This window comes from Condylostylus longicornis, unplaced genomic scaffold (assembly GCF_029603195.1).
Source record: "Condylostylus longicornis isolate FDR11 unplaced genomic scaffold, ASM2960319v2 ptg000004l, whole genome shotgun sequence".
Taxonomy (NCBI): Eukaryota; Metazoa; Arthropoda; class Insecta; order Diptera; family Dolichopodidae; genus Condylostylus; species Condylostylus longicornis.
The window spans coordinates 15456286-15469766 of NW_026577973.1; the positions used below are offsets into that span (position 1 = coordinate 15456286).

Sequence of the window (13481 nt, forward strand, 5' to 3'; positions counted from 1 at the left end):
AAAACAAAATAAAAAAAAAGAATTAAATAAAAAAAATTTCAAATTAATAAACTTACATATTTATTTATGCGAAAAAGATAAATATTACATAAAGATAGAAAAAAGATGAAATAAAATATTAAAAAGTTTAAATATTTTACCGCAAATATTTTGGAAATAATTTCAAAGAATAAAAAGAAACAAATAAAAATAATTCAAGAAAAAGAATTCAATGAATAAAGTTATTATTATGAAAATTAAGAAATAAAAGATCAAAAGGAAGTTATAATGGTAGATTTATATGGTAGTTAAACATATACATACAATTAATATTAATTTTTTATAACTCTATGTAATCATATTTACCACCTCTTCCAACCTGGATAACAATTATAAAATGAAAATTTTATTATTTTGGTTTTGTTAATTTCATTACAAGCATCTTTTATAAATCAAGGACATCTATATTTAATTTTTTGTACTAAAATGGAAAAAAAGGTCACAACAAAAATATTTTAAGGTGGCAATTTTATAATTATTTCAAACAGTATAAAATTTTAATTAAACAGTAATTATTGAAAATTATTTAAGAAAAAAAAAAACTCAACAGTGACAAAAAATTTTTTAAAACACATTGAAAATTTTTATATTTTATATTTAGTGATAATTTTGAATAATATAAAATAAAAAAATAAAAAATAATCTTAATTATTGAATGTAAGTTCTAAGTATCTAAAAAAAAATTTTTCAAAAATTTCGCCGGCGGCAAATGCAATCGATTAATATATTTATGCTTGTGTTTAATTGGGAGAAAGAAAATTGTAAAAATATTTAATGATTGATTTGACTACATTAACCAGTTTCTGTCAAAAATATTTATTGGATTAACGAGCCAATTCAAATTTATTAAGTATTTTACATACCATATGAGAATAATTTAATGTAAGACAAGAGAATCTCAAATTTCATTTCATGACAATTATGGAAAAATTATCACATATTAAATTCTAAGAATTCAAGGAGAAGGATTAAATAACATTTAAAATTGTGCTAGAATTATTTATAATTAACTTATCTAGGCTACATTCATTCATATAAATTGGATTTCCCACGGTAATGAAGTATGATTACGTTTTTCCAGCTTCATATAAAAGAGTTTTCCAAAATAAATTTGTAAAATCGTTAAAAAATAATTAGGAAAAATTAAATATTTTAAAATAGTATAGATAATACCGAAAATTGTGGTAACCTACTTCCTCTACACTACACGAATCTCAAATACTCGTATATTTAACAAATTTTTTTATGAAAGTGTGGGGTGCATCTATTTCCATCCGCTTAATACTTTTAAAATAAATAGAACGTTTAATGTTCGTTAATGGCATTTTTACCTGAAACCGGCTACCGGTAACGTTATGGTATATAAAGATCATCTACAATTCAATTATTTAATGGTAATTTATCTATTGGTACTTTTGAATCATTGTTTAATCATCCATTATAAACTTAGCACGTATATATTTAGTTTAGTGTTATAGTAAATATTATTTTGGAATATAAGTTGGAATATAAGTTAGTTGGCATAACATTCAGGATTTTTTTTTTCAATAATATTGAACCAAACCGTTTATTTTATTTTATTTAAGTTGAAAAGAATGCCTTTTGTGTTTGATGTGTAGTCAAATATAACAGCCAAGTTTAAATCCATAAAATTTATATGTATACATATATATATATTGCTAAATAAATTTGAAATATGTATGGATACAATTTGCCCAATATATATATATATATATATATATAAATAATTTGCTCAGATATTGTTCGGATGTCCCCCGTACACGCTATACTAACGTAGCTTGCATATAATTTGTTTATTAACAAACCTTATTGGCCATTTATATTGGTTCTCCATGTCACTACGTCGAACATAATTGTTGTGTATAAATAACATAGTGAGCGTTTTGGGGGTATCAGAAAAAATCTTCTCAACATTGTTGTTTAGATACTGGATGTTGCAGAGTTCTCTCTGCCTCTAGAGTTTTCATACTGCCTACATTATTTGATCCAATTAAAACTATTTTCAATGATGCCGAACAACAAGGAATCTCAAAAAAAAAGTTGGTTTACTTAACTGACTACCCTTGCAGTTCATAATGCTTTATAGAAATGCTCCGCTTTGATGCGCTTAAAGAAAAAAATAAAGGATTTATTTGCTTGTAAATCGTAACAGATGTTTAAAATAATCTGTTAAATAAGAAACGGTTGTAAAGTATTTCGGGAAAGATTTTATGTTTTGGCAAAATATTTAAGAGTTGCTCATTTGTTTATTCCTATATAAATTTTTGAAAGCTGTTATTACACACATATTGCACAATTCATTGAACTTCAAATTTGGTTGATTTTAAAAATTGTACTAATCTTTTAAAAGTTTTATTACTTAGCATCTTAATTTTGTGATTGTGTCGCCAGATGAGAAACGGAGTATACCTTTGTAGTACAACCACCTAAAAGAAATATAGAGTGAAAACAACATAGAGAAACAAAGTTCATCCAATAATGGAAACGTGTCCGACAACAATATGGATATCGATTCTTGTGTGTATGTTTTTGAAAACTCCTTTTCCACTTTTTGTTGCTCATTTTCCCTGATATATAAAAAAACGATCGAGGAAAACATCTCATTACCGTTGTGATATTCCGAATTGTTATTTATTTTTCTGTTACTGCGGATTCTTAGTTTCAAATGGTTGAGATTGCCGAGAAGTTAATTTCTATTCTTCTTTTTTCTTGTACTATAGCAAAAATTTGCATATTTCTAGGCCAATACTAGCAAATTTTAAAATATTTAAGAATTTTTTATGACAAAATTTTAGATGCCTAGTGAAAATTGGAAAAATTTTTTTTATGCAGGTACTTATTACGCAAAGAATATCCTTCCACCGTTTTAATTATTGTTTTAAACCAATAATGATACATTCTGAAAAATTGGTGATTACTTTAACTATTAAAAATTAAATTAATGTTGCGCTAAGATACATATGCAGATTTCACTGTCAACATTTTATGCTGACAGTAAAATTTTCTTCAGTAATATTTTTAATATTTTCCATTTTGGGGAACTCATCATTATTCTCTCATCCTCACAACTCATACAGGTTCGTAGTCCTCGCCAAAAAATAATTTCAAAATCTGATTCGAATTTATAAGAATTGTCTCAATCCTTGTCTAGATATTCCAATATTTGTTTTCAATAAAAAGTTATTGAAGATATTGACGGAAAATTTCACAAGATTACTGAATTCCACTTTTTAATTATAATGGCTCAATAATGTGCTTGAGAGTTCTACTAAACAAAATTAACTTCACATCTTTGAAGGTGGATTATTTTTACGTGTATGATTAATTTATCTCTTTAAATGGCTTAAATGATTAAGACTTTAGTTTGAAATCTTAAGAACCGAAATTTTTGCAAATTTTTAAGCTATTTTAAACAGGATAACAAGTAACAATACCGTCAATTTCCTTAATTTGAAGAATTTAAAGCAAAGAGTTATAATTGAAAAATACTCAAAATTTTCATATTTGCTTAATCTTAAGCACCTGTAGAATTTACGCTTTCAAAAAAAGAAAAATATGCTTTCTACCATTTTATTAGCCATTAAATACTCAACCATTTTAAACTTTTAAATGCGAAAAATTATTCAGGGAAATTATAAATTCTGTTGGAGTTATCATTCGTATAGCCTTTTTGAGTATTTTATTTACTAAATATTTGTATATGGTCTATTTCCACACATCTATACGTATGTAATTTTATATTTGAATTGAGAATAATTATTTGATATGCTGCGAATTGAGTTGCGAGTTCATTAACAATTTTTTTTTTATACAAAAACTATTTTGCATGCAATGTAAGAATATTAAAGTCACATAATAAAATTTGGGCGAAAAAAAATGTATACAGTATATACTTTTAGTTTCCATTCATTTTTCCAATTAAAAATTTTAATTGATAATTTCTTTTTCTGAAATTTGCATTGAAATTGCATTTAATTGCATTTTTTTTAAATATCTTGTTAAAATTATGCTTAAGGGGTAAAAAATATTCATGATTTCACTTTAAATTAAGCTTAAAAATTCAAAGATTTAATAATTAAAGAAAATTTTTGCATTAAATACAAATTACCCATATGAAATGTTAATGGTTAAAAAAAAGCATTGTTTAATTCTATACCATTTTTTTCTAATTATTTACTTTTATGTATGTATGTACATAATTGTTTTTCCTGGCAACCAGATGGATGAATGGCATTTTCTATAAAAGTTTCTTTAACATTATTTTTCAACTCGGTAAAATTATAATTGTTTTTCACTATAGTCAGTCAGTCTTATTATTCGTTTCTACCGATAATTATGATTTTCTTGGAATTGAGTTAATAATTTTATATATATATATATATATATATATGTAGGTAAGAATATGTAAATTTAAAATACATTTTTAAATGCATTATTAAATAAATTGCAGTTGCAAGAAAAAGTGTAAATAGGTAGGTAAGGTATACTATTGAGAATCAAAGAAAAAAATTTAAAACCTTTTGCTATTTCTAAAGAATGAATTACAATTGCTACTTCACATTATTTGTAAAACAAAAAGAGGAACAAAGCTGAATTCGAAGAATTGTAATTATAATTGTTGGAATACATACAAATTTGTTGCATATGTATTTGTGTATGTGCAATTATATAAAATATTTTATTACAATTTAATATGAAAAAGATTCACAGCAAAATCTATAAAGTTTGACAAGTATATTAAGTGAAATGATGTGTACTCCTGCATACGTATATATATATAAATGTGAATGGCTAATTTTTGACAGACCAACGGAATTTTTTATATAACAAACAAAGGCGTCAACGCATACTGTACTCCCTACAAAATTTAAATGCGTTATGGGTTGCGTTAATTGTGTTGCCTTTCAATTTTTCATAGAGTCTTTTATTGACAGAAAACCTTGTTAAAAATTGTGAACATTTTATAGTAAAGGAGGCGAAAATAAAATTTGCAAAATTCATTATAAACAGATTGGGGATCTTAGTCCAGACTTCAGAAAGTCCAGACTCTGCCAACACAACACAACTATTACTTTTATTTTAACTTCTCTAATGTACCTATGTAAATATGTATAATACAGTTTTTTTTATAATTTCAAAAATTATAAAAAAAAATTTATAAGTATGTATTTTATTCTTAGTATGAGAATAACTAATTACTCTGTCCTATAGTAATTAACTTTAATTATGTATGTGTGTGTGTTTGCATGAATATATGTATATTCACGTTTAGATGAGAAACCAATTTATTTTTGTGTTTTTTTCTTTCCAATTGAAAATTAAAAAATAAAAATGAAAAAAAACAAACAAAATATTAAAAAATTGAGTGTTGTACAGATTGGCTCCTCAGATCAGTAGACTGTCATTGAACCATTTGAAAAGTTGATTTGAATAAAAATATCATTCAAACACACACATATAATTACCAATTATACTTGCAAATGACTAAAAAAAATTATTTTGAAATTAAAAAAAAAAAAATATAAGAACTGAAATTTTAAATTGCGTGGAAATTTATAAGACATGAAACATAACAAATGAGTAAACTAGCGGAATAAAGAGTACTTAAATCTTAAAATTGCAATGTAAAAATTTAAGAAAAACAAAAAATTTTTTTCTTATTCTTTTGATTAACAATCACTTGCCATAATATTGAACGCAAATGAGTATGACGTTTTGAAATTTTTGATTTTTTGCTGAATTTTTAAGTAGATCCTTCAATTGGCATCTAAGTAATTACAGTTCCGAAATAGAGTCGTAAGCTACAGAATTTTTTAAATTTTAGGTATATAAATATAAATATAATAAAATTCGCAAATGATTATAGCGAAGTTAATTGTAATACATATAAAGAAATATATGTTGTAATTGTATATATATACACTTAAGCTTGTATTAGAATGTAAAATTTACAAAAGGAATGCTAAGCGAATTATGCTATCGCTTTGGGAAAATTTCCATTTCTACTTACATTCCTTTATAGGTTACTGTTCTAAGGGGCAGTGTTCCTTATATGAAAATTCCCCTTCACTAATTTTATTATTTTTTTTTTCTATACTAAAGTTTTTTCAAATAAATTTGTATTGTGCGAATATTAATTTAAATTTGAAACTTTATTATTTTTTAAAAATGTTAGCCACATTTTTGAATTTTTTAAATTTTCCATACGATATGGGCTTTGTTTACTCTTGTGACAGATGTGTGCTCTGTATTTTAATTTGTAAAATCTGAGTTTAACACGAGCTAAGGATTAATTTAGAGCTTGATCTTTTAATATACGTATATATATATATATACTTACTGTTACTTATTACACTTACTGTTACCATGAAGCTGAATTAAAGTTCTATTTATAACTTGCGCTACCTATAAATTTTCAATTATAATATGGCAGGGTACTGTGAAAATTTACGTTGCTTCTCTTATTTATTCGAATCTTTCCATTTGGCAAAGTAAATTTCAATTGAAATAAAAATGTTTTCCTCTCTTTCTTCATTTTGATTTATTTTTACAATCTCAAATTTGTTTTTAATTTTTCAAATAATTATTTTCATTTATATTCACGAAATTTACAGCCAAGGTGAAAACGTAAAAAAAAATATTTGTAAAAAAATAATTCACAATTAATCAAAAAAAAAAAACAAATAAAAAAAAAATAAAAAAAATTCAAAAATTTAAAATTAAAAATTAAAAAAAATTGACAGTTTTCAAAAAAAAAAAAGTTTGAAAGGAAAATAAATTTTAAATTTTTACAATAGTGTTAAAATATTAAGGATTTAATTAACGTGGTTTTGAAACAATAAAATGCTGCAACACTAATTGTCACAACAATAATAAAAATATTAAAATAAAAAGTGCATTTGGTTTGTCGAGTAACAAAATTAATTAAAAATTAATTTTAATTTAAAAATATTCAAGTAAAAGAAATAATTATAAAAAAAAAAATAAATACAAAAAAAATAAAAATCTGTGATTAACATTTGTGTGTGCAATGTGCATAAATTTTATTTGAGGACAAAGTGTGTAATTGTGATTTGAATTTGAAATAAAATAAAAAATAAAACTGTGTATGTTTTAATACCGAAATGGCAGTATCCTGCCCGGAAGTTATGTACGGTGCTTATTATCCATATTTATACGGCAGAGCCGGACCTAGTAGATCATTTTATCAATATGAAAGGGTAAGTTAAGAAAATTAAAATACATTTTGACAAAAAATTATTGTAGTAAACTATTGAAATAATTTTATGCAAAATTCTACCATTCTGCAATATGGAACTCTTCAGGTTGTTGCAGTTTAAATTAAATATTTTGTGCATGTATTTTATAACACAATCTGTTAAGTGTGTTAATTGGGAAACCAGAAACACAATTATTAAGTTCAATTACGATTTATAGGAGTCTGCAATTCTCTCATAGTTTCATACATTAATCAGAATTTTCGTATAATATTATGGCAATTCCCAAAAACGTATTCAAGGGGACAGCCTTCTTTTATTAATACTTATATAGAATTTTAAATAAAACTATATGAGTGAAAGTAATCTTACTAATTAATAAATAATAAAACTTTATCATGACATAAGTCGATATTTGATAAATATTAGCTATTTAATATACTTATACATTAATTTAAGTGTAATTTAAAATATTCACCGACTAATTTGAATACACTAAATTTCACATATTGAATTTTCAACTGAAATACACTTCATCTTGATGCAGCGAAAATAAATTATTTCTAGCGAGATGCAGGGCTATCTATCTGTGTGTATTTTTTTGTGCACATTTTGGGGATTAAATACTAATTTTCTTAAAATCTGAAGTAAGTGGAAAAAAGATTGTACAGCTCTTACACTGAGCTTATGTGAACATTATCACACGGGGATTTAAAGACGTTATCTAAAAAATACTTAATGTGGCCGTGCGGTCATATAAGCAGATTTTCGTTGTAATTAAAATTTTATACTTCACAGACACATACCCACATGTGCATATATGCAAATATATATTTCAATCAGTTTTTTTTTGCTGTATATGTTATTTTCAAAATTGCAATCGTTAAAACTGAACGAATCATAAAATTATTTAATTAATTTCTTTAAAATATGCTAAAAATTTGCCAAAAATTTCATGTCAGAGCTTCTGATATTTAAAAGAATTTAAGAATTTTATTTTATAAGGTATTAAAAAATTTTTTAGAAATTTAGAATATTTTTGAAAAGTCTTAAAGGTTTTTAATTTTGTACGGCTTTTTCATTAATAATTTAACAGTTGTATTCACAATTTCTTTAAGAATTTAATAGATTTTCAAAGTAGGTAAGAAGGAATTTTCATTTTTAAATAGGATGTCTATAAATTTTAAGTACTGTCCTTGAATCTTTGGATTTTGAATATTTTGTACATAATAAAAGAAATAAGACATAGATTTAACCATGTAATGACCCTTTAAACTGCATACACATAATTACTGCTGAAATAATTATTCCGTGAGCTTGAGTTTGTTTTATAACAATCTAAAAACTTTGTTTGTACTTTTATTACAAAACATACAAAAGCATTTAACCGTAACGTCAAACCAAATTAAAAAGTAAAACTTCCAATGTAAATTTTTTATTTTCTGTTCAATTTAGAAAATCTCTTAAATATGTTGTTAGATTTGAAGTCCTTAAAATGCGGTTCTGAATGAAGCAATTATTCAAATTTTTAATTAAAATGTTAAACTTTTTATTTTTGCGATTGTGATTAACAGATCGCAATTTTACGCCAAAAAAAATAAGAAAGTCGTTTCGGCTTTCTTTTCATTTGTAAAAATATTTTCCTAAATTAACGTGTGTGATGAAACAAATTTTTTGTTAGTTAATTTTCTTTTATTTAATAATATTAAAAATTTTCTATGTACGTAATTTTTTATGTAAATTTGCGAAAAAATTCTATTTGATACTGAAGATAAATTTGTTCTTTTTTTTTTAAGGTTGTAGCTGGCGAGTGTTGAAAGAGTTCTAAAATTAAATTAAATAAAATCATTTACAAAATTCAAAATATTTATTGTAATTCGTAATAAATAATTAAAAAATGTAAATTAAGTTTTAAAACTGTAGCATAGCATTAAAATGACAAATTGCTTCTTAAATTTAGAAAATTTACGCCTAAAAGTAAACTATTTAACAGAAATGTTGTTGCCATTTACTTATAATTTTTAAATTCAATTCAAAAATTATTTTTATGATTTTACGAATTGAAATAAGGTCCAGAAAAGCTTTGTGTTAAGGAGTTGAAATATTTTCGAATAAAAAATTTGATGAATTTGGATACTTGTAACTTTGTTTTCTTAGTTCATAAATAAGAATTTTTTTTTACATTTAACTCTTACATATAAATATATTTGAATTTTACATAAGTATATATATAAATTTTACAGGAGCACCTATCTAGAAGGACTTAATTAACATAAATATCTAAAAATTTAAGGAATATGGCAGAATAACTTTTAAAGAACTCCCCATATTTTTTGAAATTTCTTATTATTTTCAAGAAAGTTTCTAAAATAATAATTTTGTGTTCTTTGTAGTAATAGTGTTCTTTTGCATAATTGAGTAAAAGAAGAATATGAAATGTTTTGCAAGAAAATTTTTTGTAAAGGTATTAACAATAAAATCTTTAATGATCTAATTTAAATTTTATATGTATGCCTTTAATAATATTAAAGGCACGCACACAACTTACTAAATTAAAATTTTACATATAAAAACTTAATCTCATATTTTTGTTAATTTAAATAAAATAAAAATATTTTCCTATTTCCGAAATCATTATAGCTTTTGAATTTTTACCGTTAAACTGTTTGTATCATCTAAATTCTTAAAATTATTTTTAAATTTTCACCAGCTGTTCGTACAATATTTGCATAAGATTGTTTTAAATCTTAACCACTTGGGATGTTGTCCTATAGTAAAACAAATCGAAAATTTTCAAATAAATAAATTAATTATTGAAATGCCGTTTATTGTATCGCTAGAATATATTTAGAATATAGTATAGTGAACAAGAACTTTTACTATACATACTTATTGTGTTCGATTAGCCAAAAAATTTAATTTAAAAATTCATTGCTCTTCAAAAATTTTAAGTAAGTAAATTCTTTAATTTTTTTTTGGTTTTTTTGTTTTGGTTTGATTAAAGTATAAAATAAAATTTATTCGTATGTATTTTTCTTGCTACACGTACTTATGCCCCATGCAATATATAATTATGTATAGACATATAGGTGTATTGCTAAAAGACACTAATTTTAAAAATTTGAACTATAGAAACCTTTTTAGAAAAACAACGAGAAGAATGCAATAAACAAAATATGCAAAAACAAAAACCATCTCTTCCATTTGCGTACATTTTTTGGCTTATGTATACACAAATGCACACATACAAACTTATGTAAAATTGAATCTGATTGAAATCTTCTAACACAAATTCTATTTAGAAATTGAAATTTAAAAACAGAAAAGATATTTTTGTTTGTTCTTTTTAGCATTTTTCTAAAAGAATTTTGAAAAAAAGTGCTTATTAATTTCACACTGTCCGTTCGTTCGTCCGTTCGTCTGTCACAGAAATGTCCACAAAATTTCTACCCCCTTAAAGATAGAAAGCTAAAATTTCATATATATACGTAGATCTCTACTAGAAACTACCTATGTCCTCCCCTGGTGTAGTGGGGAGGACATACTAAAAAATCTGATGTGGTCAGAACATAATCAACCGCAATGTGTATTGTCTAGTTAAGTTAAAATGTCACAGAATATTATAAAAATATCTATTAAATACTTCTTTTCAATTTTTAGGGCATTAGTAAGCTTATAGTTAACATACCCAGAAAAATATAAATTTGGCTCTTAGTAGAGTTTCGCTTTGTGCTACCCGAATTCAGTGAAATACTCGCCAGTTAGTTTCGGTAATAAACAAAACTCAAATATTAAATTTCATCAATTCGTTCCGTAGATATGGTAAAAAATGTAAACTCGACCCGCAGATCAGTTTTCGAGCTCTGATCTTCCCAAAAATTATATGTTCATTGTTTCAATACGAAGAATTTAAATATTAAATTTCAATTAAATAGGTTGATTATTTCTCCTTATATACGCAAAAATGTATATTTGGCCCGTAGTAAACGTTCAGTTGCTGACGCCTGATTTCTTCCAAAAGTTACGACATTTTGCGGACGATTGAGCAAAGCTTATATATGAAATTTCAAGTAAATCGGTTGAATATTTTCTTTAAAATGGTCAAAAATGAAAAGCAGGCCCGCTAAGAAGTGCAGTTCCCGAGACCTGATATATCCCAAAAGTTGATCAATCCGTGCCATGGTCGAAATAATCTTACATATAAAATTTCATCAAAATCGGTTCAGCCGAACTTGAGATACACGCGTGCACACACAGACCAACAGACCGACAGACCAACAAATCGACAGACCGACAGATAGACGGACCGACTGGTTGCTAAAAATAGTTTACTTACACTTCCCTACTATGGAGAAATGCAATCCCACCGAAAACTCGATATGCAAAATTTGTGGCCATCACATAACCTAACAATTGTTTACACAATGCGGTCGGTAAAAAGTAGTGGCTGGCTTCTTCTCCGCGGCATACCTATTTGAACTTTAAAAAAATAAAATGGCCGTTAAAATTTACTGTTATCTTAAATCCTTTTTCAATTTTTTCTCGTTTTATTTCAAAGTTTGGATACATTGCTCATTCTAAATATATGCAATATTTGAAATTTTTTGGTATATGAAAAAAATAAATTTTAATAATGCAGTACATAGCAAGATTATTTTTAAAAGCAGTCTTTTTATTTGTTGAAGGGAAAAGTGCTATATTACAAACTGTTGGTTTGACCCAACTTTATTATCATTCAACTTCAATGAATCAAAAATCAATTCGAACTGTTTATTGGTCATTTTCACATATAAACTTTTAAATCTAATTTTAGTTAAGGAATTTCATTATTTTTCTGCTTTTAATTTTTATTAAAAAAAAAAAATTTATTTTATTTACTGCATTTTAACTAAATGCAACTGTAATTATATTTTTAGAATGAAATTTTTTAAACTTGTACAATAAATTTCGTAAAGATTTTTTTTATGCAGAGTTTTCAATCAAAAATTATATACATATGTACATGCGTATGTAGGTTTGTTATGTTTACACAGACACAAAATTCTTACATATGTATGTGTTTACATAGGAAAATATCTCGTAAATTTAAATTATTGCAAATATTTGAAATAATTAAATATAAATAAAAAAACAGGTTCGGATTTAGTAATTAGAAAATACAGTTTAGTTTATATTTGCAGTTCTAAAACCAGAATTGCAGTCCGCAACCCCTTTTTTGTTTACTGTACTGTCAAAGTAGTTAGTCAGTTTTAGTTTATAGTTTTGCTACATTGCTAATTTTAATTTTGACGATATTTGCCTTGTTTGTTTTGTTATTTGTTAGTTTTGACATTTATTGCAAATAGACGATTTTGTTTGCAAATCTTTTATTGGGTTATTGATTTTGTAGCAGTATTGACTTGAGTGAGTATATATAATTGGTAAGCTCTGTAAATTTTTAAAAAATAAATTTTTATCAATCATATCTTGGTTTATCTAAACACATGTATGTTTTCATGCATATTGGTAGTTCCGACGGCCACTGATATTTCATAAGATTTTCATAAATATGTTTAATTTAAATTATAGTTAATGTACATAAGAACATTCACTGTGTTCAGTCGGTAACTAAGTGCATACATGGCAACGGTTTATATATCATGATATCATGTGACATTTAAGTAACAAAAAATATGAAAAATGCAATTGTCAGTTGTTATTAAAACAAATATCAAACACAAAAACCACAGAAGTTTTCAGTTTCTCAGAAAATTCTCAAGCATTTCATTAGAAGTTTTTTTATTGGGAAATGTAAAAGAAGATTTGGAAAAAAATTCTTTTTATTAAAAAATTTCTAATTACTCAAAATTTAAATTAATTTTGGTTGCATTTGTTGCAATATTGGTTGTTATTAGTAATATCTATTAATTTTTTTTAATATAATTCATAAAATTGTGTAGCCTTAAAGTATTTTAAAAATTTTTCATTTCAAAGATATTACGTTTTCACAAAAAATTATTAAAATATTTTGAATATCAATTAAGTAAATCCCTCATAATTTTTTCCTCAAGCATCTTTTATTACTAAAAATTCTTAGTTTTATAAATTGTTTAACTATTGCATAACATTAGTGTCGAATTATTTAATATTCAATAATTTGTATTTAATTTCTAATTTTAAAATTGCAAAGTGCAAATTAAGTTGTTCGCTTCGGTTTTGAAAGCA

General features: G+C 24.8%; 1 protein-coding gene across 3 annotated transcripts in view; it reads left to right on the plus strand.

The window, feature by feature from the left end:
• The first annotated feature begins 802 nt into the window (after window positions 1–802).
• LOC129609864 (protein vestigial) overlaps window positions 803–13481 on the plus strand; it is a 93892-nt gene continuing 81213 nt past the window's right edge. Inside the window, exons 1-2 of one of the 3 annotated variants that reach the window (XM_055522038.1) lie at window positions 803–1433; window positions 6675–7280. In XM_055522038.1, the coding sequence (XP_055378013.1) occupies window positions 7185–7280 (96 nt within the window). In that variant the 5' untranslated portion in view covers window positions 803–1433; window positions 6675–7184. Of the gene's footprint in view, window positions 1434–6674; window positions 7281–13481 lie in introns of those variants that run through there. The other 2 variants (XM_055522019.1, XM_055522028.1) reach the window with 2 other exon arrangements.